The sequence below is a fragment of the Ovis canadensis genome, chromosome 19 (assembly GCF_042477335.2).
Source record: "Ovis canadensis isolate MfBH-ARS-UI-01 breed Bighorn chromosome 19, ARS-UI_OviCan_v2, whole genome shotgun sequence".
In the NCBI taxonomy this organism is placed as follows: Eukaryota; Metazoa; Chordata; class Mammalia; order Artiodactyla; family Bovidae; genus Ovis; species Ovis canadensis.
Window position 1 is genome coordinate 59,748,668 of NC_091263.1, and position 27,325 is coordinate 59,775,992.

Genomic DNA, 27,325 nt, shown 5'->3' on the forward strand with positions numbered 1-27,325 from the left:
TCACAAATAGAAGTAGTTATATGAAGTATTTTCTTTTAAAAATGAGTGTCTACATTTTTGATAAGAGATGAACAGATTTTGATATTCATCTTAATTGAAAATAAAATTATTAGATGAATAAACTCCTAAAGGCATGTTAGCTCAGGATTCTCTTTCAAATTATTTTAATTATAATGAAAAAACTACTTCTATTGTATTCTATTATAATGAAACTCAGTGTACATACTAAATAATTAAAAATTAATGTTTTCTGAGAAATGTGGATAAAAAGCTACCTGATATTGTGTTGAACTGATATATTTTTTCCAAGTTCTTTTGCATAGTTGAGTTTGTGAATAAGTAAATTTTAGACTAAAGAACATGAAAGCAAATTATTCCCCATCTATCCTCATGCTTAAATAATATGTTACATGCAAAAATATCCTTAAAATAAGTATTTTTCATAAATAAGAAACTTATTTTTCTTTATACTAATTTTTGAATTTTTTTCTACTAAATCATTGCAAAGACTGTCAACCTTCTAACAGTACTATTAGTCTTAATTTTTCTAACCATGCATGATTCATTTGACCCCACAGTAGTTGTAGCTTGCTTGCCTTGTTTTTTCCCTGAAAAATTTTTTTAAAAGCCTATAAAAATCCAATGGACATCTGTTTTACCTGGAAGATAGCAGGACAATTTAAGTCCTAATAAATTGTTAACATTTTATTATTTCACACATGGATTTTGGAGATATATACAAATATGACCTCTCTGAACTTTCTGTGTTGAATGTGCAGTGTTGTTAAACTACTTGTTTTTTCCCTGCCTGCTCTTTGAAGAAGTCAATTAGGAATAATGGGAAACAAGGGGTAGGCAAAACATCGCAGTGCAGTGTTATTTTCATCTGTGGGAATATTTCAGCCAAAAGTTTATTTTGGGAAAAAAAGAAAAGAGCCATAACACACTGTCACACACACACAAAACCACAGATACTTTGGCTGCAAATTATTCTGCAGTATTGTTACCGTGTTGTTGCCTGTGTCTGTTCTCGTGTGTAAAGCTGCCCTCCACCATTACCCCTCATGCATGTGTTTGCGGATTCTTGTCTGTGTGCTTGTTCATGAACTAGCTCATCCTCCTCCCGGTTCAGGTTAATTTAATCAAAAGAACAAGAACATATGGGTATGACTGTTAGCCTTCTGTGTTTTCAAGCCGTTCTTTCTTTCTACATCTTCTGCTGAAATTTCTCAGTGGAATGAAATATTCAATGATCAGTCATCCAGTCTCTTATATGTTATCTGGCTTTACACATGCCCTTGATGATTCTTGGAGAAATAATTTAATATTGCTTTATCTCAATTTCTCTGTATTGGAAAAGGAAGCTGTCGGTATGAATTACTTGCTTGACTGTGAGGAGTTGAACTGTCTTAGTTCCTTGCCAAAACACCAGAAATAAGCATATTACTGTCTCTACCTCCACCAAGCCCCCATTTCTTGTAAGGGAAAAAAAAGCAAAAAGAAGCATCATTTAATGAATCAAAATAACAACAGTAAAAGAAACCCACCTTAAAAAATCAAGATTTTAAAAAAAAAAAGCTGAAATTTGTGATTTTTCTATTTTGCCTTTTAACTGACAGTATACCCATAATTCTTGATAGTTTTTTTTTTTTTTCCCCCAAAGTTAATTTCTGGGCCATTGGTGACTATACTGTCTGCTGTTCTAAATTGTTATCTTAACTACATTCTTTAAAAATATAATGTTGAAGGCTCATAATATTGAAGATGACTCCAGGATGAATCCAGAATTTGCAGACCGGATAAAACAGCTTGACAAAGAGGCGTCTTACTACCGTGATGAGTGTGGCAAGGCCCAAGCAGAAGTTGACCGGTTGCTGGAGATCCTCAAGGAGGTGGAGAATGAAAAGAATGACAAGGACAAGAAAATTGCAGAACTTGAGAGGTAAACTTTGCAGTCATGTTGTAAATTGTAAACAGTGAGTGAACATTAGTTGCTTAGTTGTCCATCTCAGGGTGTGGTAAATGTGGAATGTACATTCAGATTTCAAGGAAGAAACAGATTACTTATGAGGAACATGGCCTGTAGGGATGATGATGTGTTTCTGTGAGATACTCAGAAGTTGGTTGGGTTATCTTTTGAGGGTTTATATACTTCTTCAGTGTTTGCAAAAATAATAATCAACTTTCCTGAGTGATATCCATAATCTAGCCTTTGGGTCAGCAAAGTGTGTAAGAGACTGAAGCTGTGACTACCTGAAACCTCAGTTTTTTCTTATCAAAAACAAGCATTTGTCATTTAGGTTTGTTTTAAGCATAGAATATGGAAGAATATAGTTGGGAGTTCTTTCAAGACAGGGGAAATGGAAAGGAGCTCATATCCTTTAGAATAGGATTCTAAACACAAATTCACAGCAAATTCATCTTGGAACTTATCTTTCAAGAGGACCTTATGCCATTTGGTAAATAAATATGTTTAAATAAGGTCTAAGGCAGGCTGAGTTGATAGCAAATTCTGTCTAAAAACAAAGAGGATTATATCAGGGTTCCAGAGTAATTAGATTTTCAAATAAATCTATTGTATTTATGTATAGTATAGACTAAAATTAAGCTTTCTGTCAATGCTTTTTCCTATATTTCATGTAAGGAAAGAATTTCTGAATAATCTTATGTAACTACATTACTTCTGAGGATTGCTCATTGGTTCAGCAGTAAGGCAGAATTTCCTAGATTCAGTCCATATGGAAGAGATCAGCAGATTCTGAATAAATCAGTGAATGTTTGCCAGCTCTGATCAAGACACTCATGAGGCTCTAAAGGACCTCAAGGCATATTCAGAATAGCTCTCTATGACCTTGTATTTAGACAGATTGTGATCTTTAGTGACAGAAAGACCTGGGTTCAGGTTTTGCTTCTGCTTCATGCCATCTGTATGACTTTGAATCTTATTAGAAGTAAATCTCTGACAACCTATTAAAATGTATCACATTTTGCAGGTACCAAGTCCTGGTGTAAGGTGAGGCAGTTATATCCCTATGAATACCTGAATGCTAAAGCGGATTCTCAATATTATCTCACTCTGGATTAAATGGATGGGTTAATTCTTAATAAAATTTCAACATTTTAAAATTTAATGTGTAGTATACCCAAACTCCAAAACATATTTCATTTAAAAATCTTAGCATTAGTTTGATGATAATCTAATTTTTGTTCAGTATGACCCATTTTAGAAATTACATCAAGCCTTCTTTTCTGGTAAGAGTACAAATTAAAATCCTTAAGGGCTTCATTTGAATTTCAAAGTGCACAAGTATTCATTCTGTCAGCCTACTGATTATTAAAAATATTGTTAATTTAGATGTATCTACATGTCTATTTTGGAACCATATTTTAGGACCAAATTATTTTCTCAAAAAGATACTTTGAAATCACAGGGAAGTTATGATCATGTCTTTCTTATTGCTGAGAAAATTGAGACTTTGAAAGATTGAATAAAATATCGGTTCTGTGGTCAGAAAAAGAGATAAGTGTAATGTAGGTTTTCCTGACTCCTAGTCCACTTCTCTGAGAAGTGAGCCATAGAGAAGATGCCCTAGATAATATTACTAATAGTAATTACAGTCATAATAGATGATATATATTTTTATGCTCGCAGTGTGCCAGTTACTGTGCTAGGCATTTGACCTGCAAATACTGTATAACATTTAATCCTGCCCACAACACAGGAAGTCTCATTGTCATTACTTTACAGATGAGAAAGCATTTTATGGATTAAGTGACTTCCTCAAGGTTGTGGAGTTTATAACAGTCAAAGTCAGGATTTGAACCCAGGTCTGGCAGATGAGCGACTGAGAACAGTTCCATCCAAGAATGGGCCAGAAGGAAGACACTGGTCCAGTAGCACTCAACAGGCGCATAGCTGGCTGGGAGGTATGGCTGCTGGCCCGTGGGAGATCCGCTTCATCTTTACTAGCTTTCAGGAGAGAAAGTGATGTGCCCCACATTGTGAAGGCATTTTTCTACACTAAACCAGCCCTTCAGAACAGTAATTGAAAATCAGGATCAGCTACTATAAATATTTGCATAAAATAACATAATTGTCTAGTTGGACAAACAGGTCTTACTTAGCTGGACGTTATTGCCATTAAATCATCAAGAATATTCACGTTTTTATTTCCTCAATATGGAATGTATTAAAACAACAGTGATTTTACAGGCATTTATCTTTATGTACTTTCTGCACATTTTCTTTATCTCTGCCTTTGCCTCTCCTTAAAGCTGATGCCTCCCAGGCACTGTAATTCATAAAACGTGTGGTGGGACTTGACTCCGTCCCAGTTCTCTGCCTGCCTGTGTCTCGCTTCCAGAAGCAGAGAATAGTCTGGGAAATGTCTGAGCCCAGACCCAGAAGGAGGTCGGGTGGGGGGTGGGGGGTGGAGATCAAGAGGGAAAGTTTCTTGGGAAAAGGAGAGCTCAGCCTTGGCCTGCCTTTCTGACGCATTATCTGCTCAGTTACATGTGTATTCTGACCAAGGCATCTTCCTTGAATTGTCAGACAGTCCTTTTCAAATTGGGCAGTATCTCTATTTGCTGGCTTAAACTACAAAATTCATACCTCATAATGTTGGGAACTAAAGATTACTTAGCAATGTGACATATATCTCCATTTTGGAGTCATAGAGGAGTGTTTGCAATTAAGTTTGTGATTTTGAAAACCAAGAAATTGGACTTGAAATAAATCTGTGGTCTCTGGTCTGTAATGTGACCTACCAGAGCAAATAGACCTTTTTAAAAAAAGCAGCTTGTGTTCTAAAATACTCCAGAACTTCAGTCATGTGCAGTGCAAGGTATGGGCTTAAGAATAACTCAAATGACACTGATACTGGCCTACTTCTTTCTCAGAGGGCAATTTGTGTTTGCTTTCTTTTCCGTTAATATTCTTTTTTTTTTTTTTACTTTCTCCATGATAAAACATTCTAAATAGCACATGCCTGGTACTTACATGGATGCATTTACCTCTGAAATTCCACACGAATGTTGTTTTTCACAGGCATTAAAGATTCTGCTTTTCAAAGTGCATATTGCTCCAGTGTGGTCCCCATGTGCCCTTCTGTGCATAAACTCTTCGACTTGATGCTGATGGCTCAGTAGGAGTTTCTGCCTTGGACTGCAGGCTGCTCTGGGGGCAGTTACACAGTATAGCTGGGGGACTTTGAGTAGTCCTTGAGAGTTGGTCCAAATCAGGCCAAAGTCTTTATGTGATCACCAATGATAGGTATCTTGTATGTGCACAATCGAGTAGCTAATTCATTAGAGGCAATGAAATATGTAGTCTTCCTGTGTCATTGCCCATCAAGGTCTCTTAAGTGTTTTATTTAGAGTTTAAATTAATCCTTTAGTGCCTTAGGGGAAAGAGAGAGGCAGAGTCTGTCAAGCAAAGCTTGCCGCCACGGGATTTCTGGCATCTCACCATGGGAACGAATCAGTCAGGCGACCTTTGATGTAATTATCTTAACTATGTTAGGGGCTTTGTCAGTATTTCTCTAGAGGGCAAGGAATGCCCAAATTGAGCCCTCGATCACATCCCTCCCCACTATGAAGAGGAGAGTGGGTTTCGCAGGAGATTTTTACTCCTAAAACATAACATCAGAATAGAAAACAAGATAGCATTTAATTATCTGAATCAGGACTAATGCTACCAGACATTTGGACAATGAGAAATTATGTTAGATGCCTAAAAGTACCTTATCTAAGGTTGAGAAACAGACTGTTATTTTTCCCTCTAAATTTGCTCAGTAACATGCTGACATAATTTCTTTGCTGCCTTTCAGAACTCTTCACAAAATGTAAACTTAAGCTTTATTTTTTTAAATTATGATAATATGATCTAGAAGTCTCATGGTACATGGAAGAAACTTGATACCAGTTCTGTTTGTTTTGATATAAACTCTTCTTTCTAAGTAATTTCCATTAATGTTTGTAAATGCATTTGAAGGAATTTCTTTAAGAAAAAGTGGCAGATGGTTTTATACTAGCCCTAGCCTAGCAGCCTTTTGGGGAAGGTCACAGATGCCTTTGAGGCAGCAAGGGAAACTAGGGTCCCCTAAAAAAAGCAACTAAATCTTAAATGTTTGCTGGTTATTTTAGTTTAGGATTCCATTCCCTAAAGCTTGGCCAAGGACCTCAGTTTGATATACCCCTGAAAGATTTGAAACAGCAGCTGGGGCTAACATCACTAGAGTACCTACAAAGACCGTGGCCTGACTTAACTCTTATATTTGATCAGTTCTACATTTGTTGTCATGAAACACTCTGCAGGGGAGTTTCAGACACAAAGCATTGGATCAATGTTTTCACCAAGAGTTTAATCTAGAATGTTCTACTTGATTTTTATCATTACAGTCAATGCTGTTTTCCTGTGAAATGTTTTTGTTTAAGCTTTCTCCTGAAGATTTGTTTTGCTTTTCCTTTTTGTGTGAAATGCTTCAAACTACTTCTTCATAATATGGCATAATGGGGTCCCACTGAGCAGATAGCTAATCAAATATTTGTTAACCCACTTGATTTTTTTGCAAAGGGTATTTTATAGGTTAAGAAAATAAATGCCTTCTGTCACTTCTGTGGTAGCCGGAAGAGGATGTAATTTTGTTTTTCTTTTAATTCTTGCTTTGCATAAGAGACTTTATTTTTTGACAGATTAGAAGGCCATGTTATATATTCTACTATAAATTAGTTATCCAGTGTCTGGATATTTGCAATGATGAAGTCTGATCCTCATTTTCACAACTGAAAAAATTGCTCTCAGCTTTGGAAGGTAATCTGTCTTGTCTTAGGAGGCTGATAGGCAGGTGGCACCTCACCTGAAGGTGTCCTCATAGTCTTTGATCTTGTGAGGTGCAGTGCCCTGTGAGCACCTGAAATGTAAACCTCTAAATAGAAAGCCAGATTGCTCCGGTCCATTTGATTTTTAACAGTGAAGGAAAAATATCTCATAGAATATAGTCTTCCAACTTACTGGTTCTAGTAAAATCTTTCTGACATAAGTGCTTACACTTTTGTAATACCTTAGTAGTTTCTATTTCAGTTTATTAAATAATAAAATTTTACACACACGCAGAAAGGAACTTTTTCTATAAATATTCATCCAGAAAAGGGCAGATTGTGCCACTGGATTGCTGGAATACACCTCTGGTTCACATCAGTGCTTGAGATTATGTGAATGACAGACTGGTTTCTTACATGTAATAATTAGTATAATTGCTTACAGTGTGTGCCAGGCTTTTTGGGTGGTAATATCAAAGTTGCTTTATTGTCCTTCATTTGGTTATGAAACCTGCTAATGTAACTTCTGTTGGCTGTATGTTTAAAACTAATGCGTTTCCTTCCTTTTATTCTCTTTTGCTATCCCTTTTCCTTTCTGCTTATCCTCCAAATTGCCGCTTTCACCCTTGCTCCAATCAGCTTGACTCTCAGGTCAGTACTTTCAGTTTTTCTTCTAACTGCCTTTCTCTCCTAAGCTCAATTTATTGCTTGCACTTGTTTAACAAACACATTTCTGAAATGGTTTTCCTCTGGCAGCCACTTTTTTTTTTTTCATTTCATCTCATGCCTAAGGAATGTTTACTTTATGAGAAGACTGTATAGGTGGGAAAAGGCAAAGAAGATGATGAAAATAGATCACTATTGGATTATTTGATACTTTCTCTTCCTGGATTATAAAATCAGTGAAAGAAATCATTATGAAACCTCCCAAGTGCATTTCTCCTGAGCAGCTCAGAAAATTAGCTACATGATGTTAAACTGTGGAGCAGTGGAAAAATCAAATGCAGGATGCTGAATTTAACCTAGGAGAACAAAAGATTTGCTCATGACGCAGCAATTTAAAAGCTAAATGTAATAGTGCAAACCATTCAGACTTTTCGCTTAATAAATCGCTGTGTTTTGAAAGATTGATAATACTTTTTTAAAGTCACTTTTGAAAATTGTCAGTGTGTTAGTAACATATTGTACACACATGTTATTTCCTGTCATTGTTTTGGTTACAAACTTTTTAACTTCATTTTTATTAGCCATAAGATATACTTTAATTACCTAGGTCATAGCATATGGAGCCAAATGTAAAACTAGATTCATTGTTGACTGTGTGCACCCCAGTATTAAGAAGCAAAGTGGACATTTTGTTTGAAAATACATCCCGGGTTTGCTTTCTCTAACATAGGGGGCTCAAGTCAATAACTGGTTCTTTAAATCCAGCAAAACTTTTCCTTTCAATGATACATAATAATATCCAGTGATTTCTTTATCATTCAATCAATGAATATGCTACAAGATGCTCATTGTATGATCTGGGCTACCTGGACTTTAAAAAAGAGATTCAAATTAAGAATCATAAAGCTTGCCTTTGAAAAAAGAAGCTATACTATTTTCTTTCCAGTATTCGGGATATGCACCCTTGTATTCTGTCCTCTGCTCATCACCTAAGCCGGTAGTGAATAATTCCAAAACCAGGCCTCCTACCCACACACCAGTTCTCTGTACCCACCACCCATTGCCTGCTCCAAACTCAGTGGTGAGGCTCATAGTCCTTGAAACTGAAACCACTGGTCTGCCATCCCACATACCACACTGGGTGTCCCACAGGAACTGCCTTGAACTTCATCGCAGTGAAGGAAGCCCGTTCTTAGTAGTTCCCAAAACAAAGATCTAAACAGATTAAAGGCATGGCCCTACAGAACTGCTCTCAATGAAAACCTAATGACTGTTAATTCACTTGTTGGTGCCCCTATGTGCAGAAACAGGCATAGTAATGAGAGTAGGGAAGGAGGGCCTTGGCTCCATGGCATCCAAACCCTTCCTCCAAGTTTTGGATTTGCTCATTTAAGAACCTTTAAGCTTTTCTCCTTGCCTGTCTTTTTTGTTTTCTTTCCTTTGCCTTCCTTTAGCTACCCCTAATCTGCACCTGTTGATATTTAAACCCTTGAGACCAGGGACCCCTTTCATTCTCACACCTCAGGTTCCCAGCCTTCAGATGCTGTCCATAGGCGTTTCACTGTGTCTTTTATGTGCAGGAACTGTATTGTGCAGTATTTAGTTTTCTTTTCCTTTTGTGTAGCGAATGAATATGAACTCAGACTCTCAGAAAATGGGATGCAGGTTTAGAGCTTGGAGAGTTTGTGGGTATTAGGGGTTCTCTAGACAAGGGTGTGCTGGTTGGGTTTGATAAAATGTGCAGGCCAACTCGACACTACAGTGGGAGAGCTACAGTGGTCACCACAAGATTCCGATCATTTCAATATCGTTTAACCTCCTGCCCCAGTGAACACAGCGGAGAAAATAAACAATCACTGTGAACAGTCTGTAGTTATATTTTTAGTGTAGGAGGCTTGGGCAGCCCCGCTTTTCTGGAAACCAGTCTGTGGAGTCCTCGAAATTTTCTGAGCTTTGACAAGTTTCCAGAGTTAGCTTTGCTTTTTGTCCAACCCCTTCCAACTTTATCAGTTAAGACAAAATGAAATGTAACAATTGAATACAGGATCTCTGGCCTTGGTGCTTTCTTTATATAGTGCACAGTTGAGATACCACATATTTGTGTTTGTACATATACGCATATATGTATATACATTTATCATATATATTTTATAAATATCTGATCTTTCTTACTGTAAAAGTATGTAGTCTGCCCTGTGGCTCTTTATCCCCCAATCCAAAGTTTGAAAACATCACTAGCTTTTGGGTCTTGGTATGGACTCTGAGAAAGTCTCCCTTCGATCTATTTTTTTTTTTTTTGGAAGTTTAAAAAAAAATTTTATTTCAGAAAGAATGGATACATGTACATGTATGGCTGAGTCCATCTATTTTTTAAAAGTGGTCTCATTTCTTTTTCAAACTCTGTAGATTCTCATGCTTAAATTCAGGTAGACGTTAAGTATACGGTTTGGTAAAATGCAAATGTCATATTCTAAACCTATTTAGGGTCTTGCTCCAGAAAACTCCACTTCTTTCAAGAACCTCTTCACCCACAAACCAGTGGGAAGCTAGAGAGGTTTAGCAAGATCCTGCTTTGTACTCAGGGGTGGGTTTATGTGATGTGTGCTCATTTCTAGGAACTATTTGTGAGATTAGCCTGTGACTTATGAGAGCCGAGATTATCTAGGTAAATGAATGCAGCAGTTCACCAAAAAGAGGAAAAGTATCCTTAGGGATTCAGTCCAAAATCCTTCCAGAGAATCAACGAAGTCAAACCAGAAAGTGCAGGCCTTTCCTGGCCTTTCCCAGTCTCCAGTTTGCTGTGGATGCTAGGTCAGCTGCTTTATTGTTTGTGACTCTGTATCCCCTCTTAGGGAGAAAATAGCTGTTTTTGGAGTGGGTTTTCTGGGATTCTCACGCACATGTCTGATGGAGGGTCTGTTGGTGAGGGGCCTTGTGCATCTCCCTGACAAGCAGGCTCGAGCTGATGGCTGGCACCTGGCAGCAGGCGGGAGCTCATTGTTACAATCTCTTCAAACACTTCCACCAAAATAAACTCTTTGTAATGTTTCCTGAGAGTTGAAAACGGTACTCTCAAGTCTTCCTTCTTCTTGCAAAAGATGAAGTTTGCTACTCCTGGACCTCAGAGGCCTGTCGCCCAAAGTAATAATGAAAAATACCTTGCCCAGAGAATCCTGCAGTTTGCTCTTTGCTAGGGTCAGTTCTTGGACTCGTTACCTCCACAAAGACGGAATAAATACCTTCTGTGTGCTAGGCAGGGCACTACATGCTGGCCTGGCATTTCAAAGAATACCTGATGAAAAACTGACCAAACTGTTTAAGAAATGCTATGTATTACATTCTTCATTTTTATATTCAAATTGCACCTTGATGTTAGTAGTAGGAATAACAGAAATAGCAGCAGCAGTAATAACTGAACACTAACTAAATGCCAGTACTGAGTTAGTCATTTTTGAGTAGTATTTACTTCTCATAACAACTGTCATTTCTTCCATATTAGAGAAAAAGAAACTGAAGTTCATAAAATGTAAATATTATGCTAAAGTTAATATAGCTAGTAAGCAATGGTATTGGGGTTCCTCTCCAAAAACTAATCCTTTCAGATTTACTTTAAAAAAAATTTTTTTTTTTTTTGCCTCTTCTCCAGTTGCATAATAAAGACTGTGAGAGGCCAGTAGGAAGTAAACTTGTGCAATTGTGTTTAATCCATGATTTCCCAAATGCTGTGTTCGTAGATTGTATCCCTTGAGACATTTTGGGGGGACTGTTGTCTGTTATGCAGCCAGCCTTTTCCTTCATCCTGAGATTCATGCCCTCCCTCCCGTCCTCCCCACATTCCCTGTCCTGAGCTGGTTCCTTTTGCACAGATCCTGCCCTGGCAGGAAAACCTGAACTCTCATCTCCTCCCCAAGTGCCTCCGGCAGAGGCAGTTTCTCCCTGTCTTGATCTCCTCAGAGCTTTATCGAACCCTTTTTCCTTGACCCGTGTCATATCCTAGCTTGAATTAGGGTAGTTAATCATTACACTGTGTCTCCCAGCAGGAAGGGCAGGAAGCTCTCTCTGAAGCTTCTCTTCAGCAGGAAGCTCTAAGAAAAGATGAGCGGTACTGGTATCATCAAATAAGATGCTTGAAATTTCAAGAAAAATAAAGACACAAGTAAAAGGGGACAGAAAAGATCTCTTTCTGAACTCACCTCATTCTCTCCTTCCCTTCATCCCTCCTTCCTTTGTTCCCTCTTCCCTCCCTCCATATTCCTTTTCTCCCCCTTCCTCTTTTCCTCCCCACCCCCCTCCTTTCTAGACTATTCATTAAAAATCCTTCTCCATGCAAGGGTCTGTGCTGGGTGTCAAGGATATAGCATGACTCCCTCCCCTCACTGAATTCAAAGACCAGTACTTCCTATAAGGAAGGATTTGGCCACTAAGAAAAATAGTTTGTGCCATTTATACTAATAACTGGAAAAACTAGGTTTCAGGTGTTTTTAAAAATTCCTTTTCCTGTTGGCGTTGAGGAGGTTATCCACAGGTCAGAAAATCATTTCCCTCTTTAAAGCTGCCTTATACTATTGCTGACATTTCTGGTGAAGTGTCAGAAAATTTTATGCCCAAGCAGAACTGGTAGAGAGCCAGAAATCAGTAGATTTTGCTTTGGGTGCAAATATTTTATTGAGGATGGAAAAAAGTTGTTTTCTCTGATTTACAGCTCCTGCAAACATAAAGTGGGATCTATATTTAGAAATGGTTTTGAACCTTTGAGAGGTAGCCAGGGATTGGTTCTTGCACCTTTCTGAACTGGCCTTGGTGGGACTTGCCATGGCTAATGTTTTGCTGAGCCAGCTCCAATTTGTAGAACTAGGGCTTTAAACTCTGTATTATTTTTACTGTTTAACTTCTGCTTAAGTTCTTGCTGTGGCACTCCATCTGTACCTTCCAGAATAGTGAATAGGATGGAAGGAACGCAATTTGCATTGTAATGTGAATATTTTACAGTGCAGGGTGTTTCCGAGGTTCCTCGAAATGAGTAAAACCACTCTCAACTTGCAAATCTGTTAAAACAATGACAGCAGGGAAATCAAGAGAGAGTCCTGGGTAGGCCTATTAATTCCTGGCCCCTGAATAAGAGATGTCAAGTTGGTAGAGGTAACGATTCATTTATATTTTTTCAAAATCTTTTCTTTTCCCTTTTCCTCCCCCTGCTCCTGGCTTTTGGTTGGTGCTACCATATGGATGAATATCAGCAAACAGTAAATCTCTCAAGATCTGTTAGCCTTTTCTGTAAATGTTGAGAAGGGGAAGGAATTTTAGAAAAATGGTTTCTCAGTATTATTATAAATCACTTTCTAGAAAAATAATATCTTGTTTCCTTTATATGGCTTTTCTTATGAAATGTGAATTCTGTCACTTCATTACCCACAATACCAGCGTGAGCTGTAGAGAAACCTATCCACCTAGTGACTGAAGCTTTCTTCCATATTGGGTAAAGGTGCTTGGACTTTTCACACTGTGTAATGTCACATTTATGTGAAGCCTACGTTTTGGGGGAACCTGTTTAAAAATGAGTGGGTACTGAGTGTGTTCCTCTGAAGAAACTATTTTGTCATTGATATATCTAACAAAGGCTTTGGAAATTTTCTTTGAAGGTAATTCTGATGATTTCAATATTTGTCAGTCTAAATTTAATTAATACTATGTAGTTAAAAATCATTTATAATATTAAAAATATAATAGAATTGTCATCATGCTGTTGCTTCAGTCATTTCCAGCTCTTTGTAAACCCCATGGACTGTGTAGCCTGCCAGGCTTCTCTGTCCATGGGATTCTCCAGGCAAGAATACTGGAATAGGGTTGCTATTTCCTTCTGCAGGCAATCTTCTAGACCCAGTGATCGAACCTGTGTCTCTTATGTCTCCTGCATTGGCAGGCGGGTCATTTAACACTAGAGCCACTCTTTGCTTATATAATATTAAATAAACATGAAAAGTAGAATAGAATAGTAAGGCAGAAATTGGCTGGTTTTTCTAGTTCAGTTCAGTTGCTCAGTCGTGTCCGACTCTTTGTGACCCAATGAATCACAGCATGCCAGGCCTCCCTGTCCATCACCATCTCCCAGAGTTCACTCAGACTCATGTCCATCGAGTCCGTGATGCCATCCAGCCATCTCATCCTCGGTTGTCCCCTTCTCCTCCTGCCCCCAATCCCTCCCAGCATCAGAATCTTTTCCAATGAGTCAACTCTTCGCATGAGGTGGCCAAAGTACTGGAGCTTCAGCTTTAGCATCATTCCTTCCAAAGAAATCCCAGGGTTGATCTCTTTTAGAATGGACTGGTTGGATCTCCTTGCAGTCCAAGGGACTCTCAAGAGTCTTCTCCAACACCACAGTTCAAAAGCATCAATTCTTCAGCGCTCAGCCTTCTTCACAGTCCAACTCTCACATCCATACATGACTACTGGAAAAACCATAGCCTGACTAGACGGACCTTAGTCGGCAAAGTAATGTCTCTGCTTTTGAATATACTATCTAGGTTGGTCATAACTTTTCTTCCAAGGAGTGAGCATCTTTTAATTTCATGGCTGCAGTCACCATCTGCAGTGATTTTGGAGCCCCCAAAAATAAAGTCTGACACGGTTTCCACTGTTTCCCCATCTATTTCCCATGAAGTGATGGGACCAGATGCCATGATCTTCGTTTTCTGAGTGGTGAGCTTTAAGCCAACTTTTTCACTCTCGTCTTTCACTTTAATCAAGAGGCTTTTTAGTTCCTCTTCACTTTCTGCCATAAGGGTGGTGTCATCTGCATATCTGAGGTTATTGATATTTCTCCCGGCAATCTTGATTCCAGCTTGTGCTTCTTCCAGTCCAGCGTTTCTCATGATGTACTCTGCATAGAAGTTAAATAGGCAGGGTGACAATATCCAGCTTTGACGTACTCCTTTTCCTATTTGGAACCAGTCTGTTGTTCCATGTCCAGTTCTAACTGTGGCTTCCTGACCTGCATACAGATTTCTCAGGAGGCAGGTCAGGTGGTCTGGTATTCCCATCTCTTTCAGAATTTTCTACAGATTATTGTGCTCCACACAGTCAAAGGCTTTGGCATGGTCAATAAAGCAGAAATAGATGTTTTTCTGGAACTCTCTTGCTTGTTCCATGATCCAGCGGATGTTGGCAATTTGATCTCTGGTTCCTCTGCCTTTTCTAAAACCAGCTTGAACATCAGGGAGTTCATGGTTCATGTATTGCTGAAGGCTGGCTTGGAGAATTTTGAGCATTACTTTACTAGCATGTGAGATGAGTGCAGTTGTGCAGTAGTTTGAGCATTCTTTGGCATTGCCTTTCTTTTGGATTGGAATGAAAACTGACCTTTTCCAGTCCTGTGGCCACTGCTGAGTTTTCCAAATTTGCTGGCATATTGAGTGCAGCACTTTCACAGCATCATCTTTCAGGATTTGAAACAGCTCAACTGGAATTCCATCACCTCCACTAGCTTTGTTCGTAGTGATGCTTTCTAAGGCCCACTTGACTTCACATTCCAAGATGTCTGGCTCTAGATTGGTGATCACATCATCATGATTATCTGGGTCATGAAGATCTTTTTTGTACAGTTCTTCCGTGTATTCTTGCTACCTCTTCTTTTTTCTAGGGATGCAACTATTTAATGGAGATGGAAAAAAGTTCTTTTTCCTAAATCACAGCTCCTGTAAAAGGTGGGCTACATAGAACCATTTTCTGTAGAAAAACTTGGGAAACTATCAAGTAGGTGGGGAAAATGGGAAAATGGAAACAAATTTCCCATTGAAGAATCTCTTTTTCCTCTTTTTCAGCCCAGGAACAGTGAGACTTAGGTTTTAACTCCAATTTGCCCATTGATTTTTTTCTTCCATTTTTTCTAATTGGTAACATTGTTAATATAAGTGTTGTCATTATTGGCATATACAGCTGAGTATACAATAAATTAGGCTTTATAATAATTTTTTCAAGGAAAGCTGAAAATGTATGATTCGCACAGCATGTTGAAAAACTGTAAGACCCCACACATGACTGGGAAGATGTGATGTGAATATAAGTAACTCTTGAGACATTTTAATGTGGGATAAGGGCAGAACTTCATACAGAGAATTGCTTTCCAAAATTTTATTTCATGTCCTAGAAAAATCTGTTTAGAAAGTTTTGAGAATGTAATCACCACCTTTCTCAGATGGGAAAGTGAAGTAAGGAAATAGTCTCTCTCTGGTTTTTGGTATTGGTCAACTGGAATATTCCCATGGCTGGACAGATCTCGACGTGATGTGTGAGTTGAAGTGTAAGAGAGTGGTTTTAAATTTAACTTCAGAGTCCTCTGCTATTTAATCATATGTCAGTTTGATGGTTCCAAGGACAGCATGATATGTTGCTCACAGATAATTACTGTGGAGAGAATGAGTTGGTATAATAAGGAATAGCTGGAGAATCTTCTGATAACCTGTGATGAGTGGGCCTTGGTGAGAAACACTCACTGGGCAATTGGCACATAGGTGTCCTATCATTTGGTGAGTGTGGGTGCTCTTCTGCTAGGTAAACATGCAAAGTAGGGGCTTTTTAGGGATTCTTGAGCAGATAAAAAAAGCACTACTCTTCGATTGTACATGTGTTAGCTATCCCAGACCTGCTATTACTTTATGTTAGCATTTCACTCATAATCCAGGTTAGTCAAACTGATATTTGTTGTCAGAATATTACATATAGAAAATTAAATAAACTCGAACCTAAGAAACAACATTGGCATTTCTGTGGAATGACAGACACAAGTCCTCATGTCTTTAAGCTTATTCCCGTGTCCATAAATTAGAGACAGTTGTATTACAGCTCCTCTCATGAGCTTACGGTCAAGATGCATGTTCAGTGTGGAGCATAGTCTGGCACAGAGTAGATGTTCATGAAGTGGTGATGGTCGTGGTTGTCATGGTTATGGATATGTTGAAGGCTATCCTGCTGAGCGTAACAGGGAGTTTGTGCAAGAGAGAAGTAGATGATCCTGTCAAGGCAGCTTCCTTTGTTTACCTAGTTGGAAATAACTGAGTTGCTGGAATAAAGATTGTAGACTTTTTTCTCCCATTAGCCACTGAGAGATTTTGAGGGAAAGGTTAAAAACAGCATCATTTTTCTAAATACTGAATGCTTTATTCCTGAGAAATATGAACATGTGAACTAGAAAATGTCATGCTTATTGAAAAGTAATGCATCTATCTATGTGTGTGTATACACACACACACACACACACATACTTATAAGTTAATTGACTCAATGCATGTTTGTCTTACATAAAGTTGTCTTACATTAGGTTTTTCTTAAACTAGAAAACTAGATAGCCAGGATTTGGCCAAAACCTTTTTATATCCATGCATAAAGGTACAGATACTTAGTTCAGAGGACAGGCCAAGTACCCAACTGTGTTCCTTCATCCATTTATTTTCTTTATTTATTAATTTATGCACTTTCATCAAGTAGTAATGGTATGTCTGCTTTGTTGCAGGTATAACTAAAACAGTTTTTGAAAGTAGCATCTAGAGAGATGGAAGCCAATAGACAGGATTTGTAGTATATTTATGTACATGTCATAATATAACTATTCTGCACATAAATTTCCTTTATTTTAAACAAAATATCTTTATAGATCTTCTCATATTCATACATAAAAGCTTTCTGTTCCTTTTTACCTCTATATACAGTTCCATTGTCTCAAGTCTTTCCCTTTCATGCAGACTGCTATGATTAATAACTGAGTAGACTTAATTTCCTATATTTGTATATGTAGGAATATATCTGTAGGATAAAAGTATAGATGTGAAATTGTAAGGACAGTGCATTTCTAGTTTTGCTACATTTTGCTGGTTGCCTTCTACAGAAACTAAACCATTTAGTCCTATGAGCAGTATGTAAGATTTTTTTCTTTCCCCCCTTACATTAACTCCGTCTATGCCATGTGGTTTGTAAGCTTTTTGATCTCTGTCAGTATGGAAGGTGAACCATGGCATTTAGGTGTATTTTTCATTTGCTTTTATCTTATTACCTGTGAAGTTGTTTACCTTTAAGTATGTTAATAATTTTTCATATTTGCTTGTTGGCCTTTTTTCTTATTTATTTGCAGAAGCTCTTTGTATATTACAAAAATGACTCATTTGTCTGTAATTTGAATTTCAAGTGCTCCCCCAGCTACTTTGTCTTTTTGTTGTTGTTGTTGTTGTTATACAGAAATGTCAAGAACATTTTGAGATAGTCAAATGTATTCAGTATTTTATTTAATGTCTTTTGAATTTTCTGTCATCATTAAAAAACTCTTCCACACAAGAGTATACGAACAATTGTCCTGTGAATTCGTTGGTATTTTTATGGTTTGATTTTCTATATTTAGTCTTCAGACCATCTGGAATTTATCTTACTCTAAGGTATAAAGTATGGATATAACTTTATTTCTTTCTAGGTCAAGTGAAGTTTAAATATCATTTCCTCTGTTTGCCTTTAACTGGAGCTAGCCCAGTCCAGGTTAGCTTTGTCTCCTACAAATTCTTGTAACTTCCCAGTAGAACATGAGGCACAGTCTTAATTCTTGTACAACGTTTGTCTTTTAGTCTAGAGTGGAACTTCCATCTGGAAAGGACCTGTCTTAATTCATATAATGCCTGTAAAATAGTAGACACTTAACAAATATTTATAGAATGAATTAATAATGTGAGTTGTAAAGATCTGAAGTTATGAGGAGGTAGAAATTATGATTAACCAGAAGCTATGGAAAAGGAATGCAGAAAGGAATGTGAGTCACTGAGGCTCACATAGAGGGGAAACCAAGTCAACAGGGTAGTGGGAGGTTAGGTAACCCTTGCGATACAGGACAATAAAGCAGCCCTGTGTGGAGAGTCACTTGGAGCTCAGATGGCTTTCCCATACCCTGCTCTCCTGCTCTGTGAGATCCAGGAAGAATATCATTTTTTTCTTCTTCTTCTTCTTAGGAAGCTTCATTTCTCAGCTTTCCCTTGGTTCAGTGGGACTTACCTACATGATTGAGATGGTTGCAGGATGTAGGGACAAGTGTGGAAACTATGTCAGGAGAAGAACAGAAAATTTTTGTCCAGGCTGTGTTTGAGATGTTTGTTGATAGCTAGGTAGGCCTGTCCAGTAGGCATGTCAGAATGAAAAATCCGGAACCAGAGAGTTGAGGCATTACACATGGAAGAGTATGGCAAATTCTATATGAATGTCTTGGGCATTCAGAAGAGTAATGAGTAGGGGAAATTGCTATGAACATGATAGTATTTGTACTGGAACAGAAAAATGGAAAAGATTTTTATCAGATAAAGAACTAGGTGAGGAGCATGAGCAAAGACAGAAGAGGCGGGCGGTACAATGCCTGAGAATGGGTTTCTATAACTTAGGCTCTGGAGTAGAGGAGGAAGTGAACAGTAAGGGTTTCCCTGGACAGGGAAAACCTTGAATGCTTAGCTAAAGGCTTTGGACTTTGTGAGCCTGGGAAGAGCATAGTCAGGTGTATCTTCTAGAATGATTAATTCTGTAACAACTCTGTTCTGGAAGGGTAGGCAGTAGCCCAAGCTAAAGGAAACCATAGCACTGAAACAAGGTGGTGGCCATAGAGGTTAGGAGGCGGTAACAGGTTTGAGAGATGCAAGGTTAATTAATAAAACAAGCAGATAAAACACAGAAATCAGCAGCCTATATAGTTTAACAAGAGCCAACAAGACAGGAAAAACACGCAGCTGAAACCTAGCTACTATCATAGTAGGAAGAAAGTAAACGTGTGGGGACAGATACTTTGCTCAGGCAGTCTGTGGTACCTGTTGCTGCTGTAGCAGCAGAAATAAGAAAAGACAGTTGACTACTTATTTGGTGCTAGGCACGGTGCTGTGAATTCTCCAAGGTTTATCGAACATTTTCTTTATAGAAAACTCCAACAGTAGATGCCATTTGTGAAATCATTAGTCTCATTTGTGAACTGAGGACAGCAAGGCTCAGATAAGTTTAGTAACTTGCCTTCTATCACACAGCTATTAGTGGAGCCAGGATTTGAACTCAGCTGTTCCTGATTCCAGAACCCAGAATCAATCACTGTGTCCTATTTTGCAGTAAGACTTTTTGTGTTAGGATAAATTGGTTTGGCCCAGGAACTCCTGGTACTATAGGGACCACTCTTTAATGTGCTTCTTTGGGGCTGGAAAGCTATTTCTGTAATACAAAGGATTCCAAGCATTGATGAAAACCTCTTATAATGGAAGTTGAGAAGTTGTTTGTTTTGGCAGTTCCAGCAGCCTTTCTTGAGCTGCTGGTCTGAGTCTTCACTCTCTCTTGAGCAGGAATGTGGGATTCCTTTTTTTGAAGTGAGTTTGAGGCAGCCTGGTGAGTACACCGCCATAGAGGCAACAGCAGCTTTGTAGTTGGGAGACGGTCATCAGCTCTGGACAGGTTTCAAGAAACATGGACGGCAGAAATGGGGAAGACCTCAGACCATCCATCCTCCTGCCTGCTTAAGACAGTTCCTGGTGGGGAATTCTGGGGAAGCAGCCAAGAGGAAAGATGTATTTCCAGGGGGGTTTTCTGCCTCTTCCAGGAATCATTCTTAGGATAGTGTTTCATGGCCCCACACAGTAAGATCAGAGAATCCCAGCAGCATAAAAGCTGCGAAGAAACAAAGTCCTTTTTTGTGATATATGATGATGTTCCTTTTGGAAAACAAAAGAGCTCTCTGATAGAGAGATGGCCCTCTCTGCAGCACAGTATCTGCGTCTCCCTTGATCTTGTCTCAGACAAGTGGGAGGGTTGGCAGCACATAACAAAGACTAAGAATTCAAACTCGTGAATTAGTTCCCTTGTCCAGGCAGTAATCATTCTATGGAATCATTTCTCCCTCATCATTGTTTTAGGTCAGGGTAGATATCATGCCATCAAAATGCAAGGCCTTCCTCCTACAGAGTACAGAATTTTTTTTTTTTTTAACTTTTAAACCTTTAACTTTGAAGCTTTAAGGTCTTCATCTGTATACCTGGTGGAAAGGATCTGTGTTGGCTTCTCAGTTCTTATAGCTGCTGGGGAGAGGAGTATTTCTTCTCTGTTGTTTGTCAGTTTATTTGGTTTACCTTCTAATCTCTCACAGACTTTTTACTGTTGTCCAGTCCTCTAAAATGAAGGAGTTTGGGTAGAGTGAATAACATAGCTTTCTTTTCTAAATTTTAAGTGTTATTGACAGATTGTTATTTTATCATATCATCAACAACTAAAAGACCATTAAAAGTACATTAGACTTTTAAAAGACCCTATATTTTTAACATAATTTTGGGGAAAGATAATTCTCAGTGTCTTTCTTTGAAAACTCTGCTGCCATTCATTCAGCATGTTCCATGGGCCAGAGTCTATCACCATACAACAGTGATATGAAATATTTTTTTCATTCCACAACAATGCTGTAAGAAGGAGAGTAACAATTTACCATAGGCAGATGAGTAAACTGGGGCTCAGTGAGGTCATTTGTAAACTTCTCAAGGCCACTCTGGATTTGAGCCCAGATTATCTCAAGAACAAAGGACATGTGGATACAACCATCCATGGATGCTCCCTTATGTGACATAATAAAAACTGTTAAAATGTTTTCATTGTGAAGGCAGTGGGGAACAGGATTGTGTTTTAGAAGGATGCCTACCTTGTGTTTCCAATGCAACCACAACTGTACTCCACCCATCCTTGCATCTACTTGGCATTTAGTCTTGGAACTGGTATAAAGTCTGCCTATTTTAAGATAAAAACTGTCATGTGTCTAAACCACATTTCATTCTCTCATTTTTCCTCTCCATTCTAGGTACTGTTGTCCTCATGGGTCATTTGCAGTAGCCTCCACAAAGTCACAGTCTGTCTCTCCCCTCTACTCCAGATAAAATCAGTGAGGCAGTACCCTTTGCCTAGAACTGCTTGTTGCCTCCTCACACATTAGACCAAATAGCAGACTGTATGCTTGGCTTATGAAGTCCTCTACTCTCTAATCCTGGGTTGCTTTCAAGTCTTATTTTAAATATTTATTTAAAATATTTTAAAGCCCAGCATACACACAGAGCCCCTCCACCTCCTCATTTTCTACCTGCTTGCATTACTGAATTTTTTCTTATTCCCTATGCTTTCTAGACCTTTCCCATCTTTCTGTATTTGCGCATACTCTCCCCATTGCTTAAATGCTGATTTCCTCCTCATTTCATGTGAAACTCCTGCTCATGTTTGAAGTCCCAATTCACATGTCACCCTCTGATTCCTCTTAAAAATCAGTAGTTCCACCTTGTGTTCTGACAGCATTTATTCAGTGTTGTAAAAAGCACTGTTATTTTCCAGCTACATGTTTTTCCCTTCTACTAAACTTTGAACTGTCTAATGATAAAGACAATTTCCTTTTCATCTTTGTTTCTTCTTTTCCTGGCACATGGTTATTGCTCCATAAATATTTGTTGGATGAGTAAATGGGTAAATGGATGGAAGAACTGTGGGAGAACAGACAGATTGGCAGTGGAGAAGGACAGGAGCTATTTCAGTGTCTGGATAAAGAAATCAAAGGCGTGAGCTAAGATAGCAGCAGTAAGAATCGAGAGGAGGTAACTGTTTTGATAGACACTTAAAATTAAATGAAAATGGCCAATCATGGAGATTCATGTCATGTGAAGTGTTAGGAGATGAAAGGCTTATTCCTCCTTGACTCCCAATCTTGGATGACTTTGGAGGAGAAACTGCAGAAGAAGTAGGGTGATTTTGGACTTGGGAGAGGGGACAGCTGAGAATTTAGTTTTTAGTCTGTTGAGATTCTATGTGGGATATCCATGCAGTGTTGTTGCACGGGCATTTGAAAATTTGAGAACCTGACGGATTCTTGCTCCTCCAGTGGATGGGGTTGCAGGTTATTACTTGGCATTCCCTCTTTGAGCTCACCGTCTCCCTCCGTCCCCTTTATCCACACTCCAGTGTATACATTCCTTCCACGGAAAGAAGTCGAAGACGTATTGTAAAATATATAAAATTCTCTGCTGTATTTTCAAAACAGGATACATGTCTGTTTGTGCATTATGCATAAAAAATTTCTGGAAAGATTGGCAAAATCCCCTGATACCAGAAGTGGTTATTGGGGAGGTGGAGAGGGTATATAACTTTTTTAAAAAATAAATTCTTTTGTACTATTTAACTTTTTAAATACTAGCGGGTATAGTTTTCAAATTAAGATAGAATTCATGCACCATAAAATTTTCTCTTTTAAAGTGTATAAATTCAGTGGTTGATGTTACATTCACATTTCACGATCATCACCACTGTCCTATTCCAGATCTAAATTTTTGTCACCTCAGAAAGAAACCCATATTCATTAGCAGGCACACTCATTTCCTCAGGTATTTCTTCCCTTCCCATAGCTCCTTGTCTACTTTCTGTCTTTATGGATTTGCATATTTGAAACATTGTGTAGACCTGGGATCATATAATACATGATATTTTGTAACACTCTTCTTTTTCTTAGCATAATGTGTTTGGAATTCATTCACGTTGTTTGTTTCAGTACTTCATTCCTTTTTATTGCTTAATAACCTTCCGTTGTAGGTTTATACCGGTTTTGTTTGTGTATTCATCACCTGATCAATTTTTGGGGGCTGTTTGTAGTTTTTAGCTATTATGAATATGCTGCTATTAACATTGATGTGCAGGTTGTTGTTTGAATATATGTTTTCATTTCTTTTGCGTATATTCCTAGGAGTGGAATTGCTGTGTCATATAGTAACTCTGTGCTTAACTTCTTGAGGAATTGCCAAATTGTTTTTCACAGAGGTTGTCCTAATTTTACATTGCCATCACCAACATATAATTATTCCTCTTTCTTCGCGTTCTCACCAACATGTGTTTTGTTTGCCTTTTTGATCATAAGCACCCTGGAATTATGAAGTGGTATCTCATTGTGCTTTTGATTTGCGTTTCCCTAATGACTAGAGACAGGGAGGCCTGGCGTGCTGCGATTCATGGGGTCGCAAAGAGTCAGACACGACTGAGCGACTGAACTGAACTGAACTGAATGACTAGAGATACTGAATGTCTTTTTATGAACTTACTGTCTATTTGTGTGTCTTCTTTGAAGAAATGTCTATTCAAATCCTTAGCCCATTTTCAATTGTATTTGTCTTTTTATTGTTGATTTCAAAGAGTTATTTATATATACTGGATACTAGACCCTTATCATATATAGCTTTTCTTATATTTTTTTGTGTACTGGCAATTTTACACTTATATTTCCTATGCTCTATTAAAAAGATTGGGCTTCCCTTGTGGCTCAGCTGGTAAAGAATCCGCCTGCAATGTGGGAGACCTGGGTTCGATCCCTGGGTTGGGAAGATCCCCTGGAGAAGGGAAAGGCTACCCACTCCAGTATTCTGGCCTAGAGAATTCCATGGACTGTATAATCCATGGGGTCACAAAGAGTCGGACATAACTGTGTGACTTTCACTTTGTCACTTTATTAAAAAGATTGTCCAGTACACAATAGCTGATATTTAGAAATAAATAAGTAATATTTTAAATAATAAAATGGCAATTTAAATAATAAATTAGTAGCTTTAAAAATTATGCTCTCGGGGAAAGTAAGTGAATTTATACTATTATAATATGTTGCTTACAGATTACCAGCTGACAGTTTTACCTTGGCACTACTTTTTCAAGGTTTCCATGAAATAGGATTAGGGACAGTTTACCAAATATTAAGAACTTATTCAAAGTGTAATCTAGACCCAAGACATATATAGTCCTACAAACACACATGTGGTCACTTATATCAAATAGATGCTTACCCTCTTTTGGTGACGGCTTAGCTACATTTGAAATGGACTTTATCTTGAATATTCACTTAGCTTTTGTCTATTGATATGACCAAACTTCAAATTTTGAGCCCCTTCCAAGCAAATAATTTGCCCATTTAAATGCTCAGGGTATGGCCTCATTTTATAGTGCCATAAAATGAAATTTAAAAAGCCTCTCTAGAGAGCTGTGATTACCATTTTTTCTTTAGTTGTTAGCCAAGCTAATAAATATTCTTAGCAGTTCTGTCATCACATGTCATATAAAACTAGACCTAATGTTAAGATCTAAGAGAGGATCCCAAGTACTACAGCCTTCTATGCAGCTTGAGAGGAAGAAGTGATCCACCTGATCCATCAAACACTTGGATCTTCAGAAGCAGGGCTTAGCACACCCTTCCCCCGACTCCACGAAGGGTGTAAGAAGGGGCCCTTGAAAAGGGCTTGCTGAGGATAGGCTGGCTGGCTGCTCAGGGAAGTGAAGTTGTAACTGTGTGGCCCTGGGGTGCTGTATGTTCCCAGCTGACACTGAGGAAACACTTGGCTGTGACTGGAGATAGTCACATAAGCCTCTCTTCCACCATATAAGTCTGTCTTCCATCATATATATGTATTATTTTTTTCTAATTCCTGACCAATGTCTTTGTAATCTTCCTGCTTCCCTGGTTCCCCAGCATCCCTCCTTGTGTTCTCCAGCACAGGGTCTCTCTTTTCAAAGGTCTCCATTAAAGCCTGGGACCTTTGTCAAATTCTTGACAGCCAGTAATTCGTAAAGGAAAAATGAATTACCTGAGTTTTAGCATAGGTGTAGGGCAAGAGAGTTGTTTGGAAGTGACTGCTGTAGGCTGTTAAGACAGCTACTTAGCTTTTAGGGCTGGCATGAGAGGGATGAAAAATAATGAGTTAACCTGCTAAGAATTTGGCCATTTTAATCATTAGAGTCTGGGTATACTTTGTCTCCATTTATATGGAGTGGGGAAACAGTTATCTTGATAAGCAGGGATTTATCTCACCCCACCTCTCAGTGGCTGCCTGAACTCAGAGTAGAATGGACTCCTTTATGTAGCAAGGGGAATGGGCATGCTTTGTATGAGCGAGAAAAAGCAAAAAAACTCATTGGTATTTTTTCAAAGTTCTTATCAGCAAAGAGCATTACCGAGAAATCCAATAGGGTAGCGATGACATTGAGTTTTATTCCTACCAGGAATGCACAGATGGCTGGAGTTAGAAGCTATTCATTTTTAGCACATATCTCTCATTAATGTTAGTGGAAATTACCGCAGACCTACCAAAGGGGAAAAATAGAGGAGAGTCTGCTGTATTGAATAAATGGACATCATTTTTGTGCAAAGGTCGCATACTTTGAATAATTCCTTTCTGTAATTATAACTTCCTGTAGTTAGTTTATTCTTCTTTCTGAATTTGTATGTTGTCATTGGTATTTTTAATGACCTGAAGAAAAGCATTTCAGCAAACTGCCCAGGTCTGAGACTTATAATTAGTCATTGCAGCTTGTGGGATCTTTTGTAAATAACTCAATGGAGATGTGTTTCTACATAAAAGTTCCCTTTGATTAATTACCCAGGAAATGCTTCCAGTTCATAGATATTTGTAAATCTGTATCATAAAATACTCCATTCCTAACAGTTCAGTCAGTGAGAAACTTGTGATTTTTTTTTTTTCAAACCAGCATGTGTTTAAGTGTTGCCAGGACTTTAATCAATTTCTACCAAACAACAGTATGGAAACTGATTGCCAACAGCCAGGAAATCTAGTTCCTAGTTATATCACCTCTATATTCAGGACAGAAACAGAAGATTCAAATTAAAATGTATTTAAAAATGAAAAGAAAGTTCAAAAAGAAATAAACTCAGTTAATTAAAAATGCAAGCAACATAGGACTTGAATTCATCATGGTACAAAATTTTAGTAAAAATTTAATACATTATTTTCTAATAGCACATTGCTTTCCTCATGGGGTGAACTTTGGATATGCTGAATTTATAGGATTTCTGGTTTCTTCAATTGGGAAAGAGGAAAATCTTTTTTACTTCTGATCTCCTCTTTGGATGAAGAAGAATTCTGATTTTATAAGGTGATTTTATAAGTTCATCAAATGGACTTAGTACTAAGAATCACTGCGTAGGGTGAAAAGTGAGATTAAGACCACTTAGCAGAGCAAAACACCTACTTTTGGCAAATGACTTTATTTTTCCTACTTTACCTTGAATCTTAAATGTTTTTATATTCATCTAATTAATATTGAAGATATTTGTTCTCATAACAGTAAAAAAAATAAATAATCTGACATTACCTATTGATGTAGAAAAATCAGTTTGTACAGTGTAACTTTAGTTCTTCTGTCTAAATTACCCTATGTGGAAGTGGCTCAGTCATGTCCAACTCTTTGTGACCCCAGGGACTATATAATCCATGGAATTCTCCAGGCCAAAATGCTGGAGCGGGTAGCTATTCATTTCTCCAGGGCATCTTCCCAGCCCAGGGATCGAACCCAGGTCTCCCACATTGCAGGTGGATTCTTTACCATCTGAGCCACTAGGGAAGCCCTGGGATACTGGAGTCGGTAGCATATCCCTTCTCCAGCGAATCTTCCTAACCCAGAAATTGAACCAGGGTCTCCTGCATTGCAGGTGGATTCTTTACCAGCTGAGCTACCAGGGAATCCCAAATTACATTATAGATATATTTAATAGTCATTCATCACTATCCCATAAGTGCTTTATAAAACAGTATTAAACTTAAGTTATTCCCCAAACCTTTAGCCATTCACTGGGTAAATGGTTTCCTTGGACGTTACGCGAAGAAGATTTCCTCTCGTCTTTCCATCCTTCTTCATAATCTCAAAAGTTTTTAGTCTCTTGTAGAAATGCCTGCAATGCAGGAGACCCTGGTTCGATTCCTGGGTCAAGAAGATCCCCTGGAGAAGGGATAGGCTACCCACTTCAGTATTCTTGGGCTTCCCTGGTGGCTCAGATGGTAAA

The 27,325-nt window shown here is 38.2% G+C and overlaps 1 protein-coding gene across 1 annotated transcript in view; it reads left to right on the forward strand.

Moving 5' to 3' along the window:
• ERC2 (ELKS/RAB6-interacting/CAST family member 2) overlaps positions 1-27,325 on the forward strand; it is a 1,004,571-nt gene that overhangs the window by 497,324 nt on the left and 479,922 nt on the right. Inside the window, exon 11 of the mRNA XM_069561579.1 lies at positions 1,749-1,942. Within this exon, the coding sequence (XP_069417680.1) occupies positions 1,749-1,942 (194 nt within the window). The remainder of the gene's footprint in view (positions 1-1,748; positions 1,943-27,325) is intronic.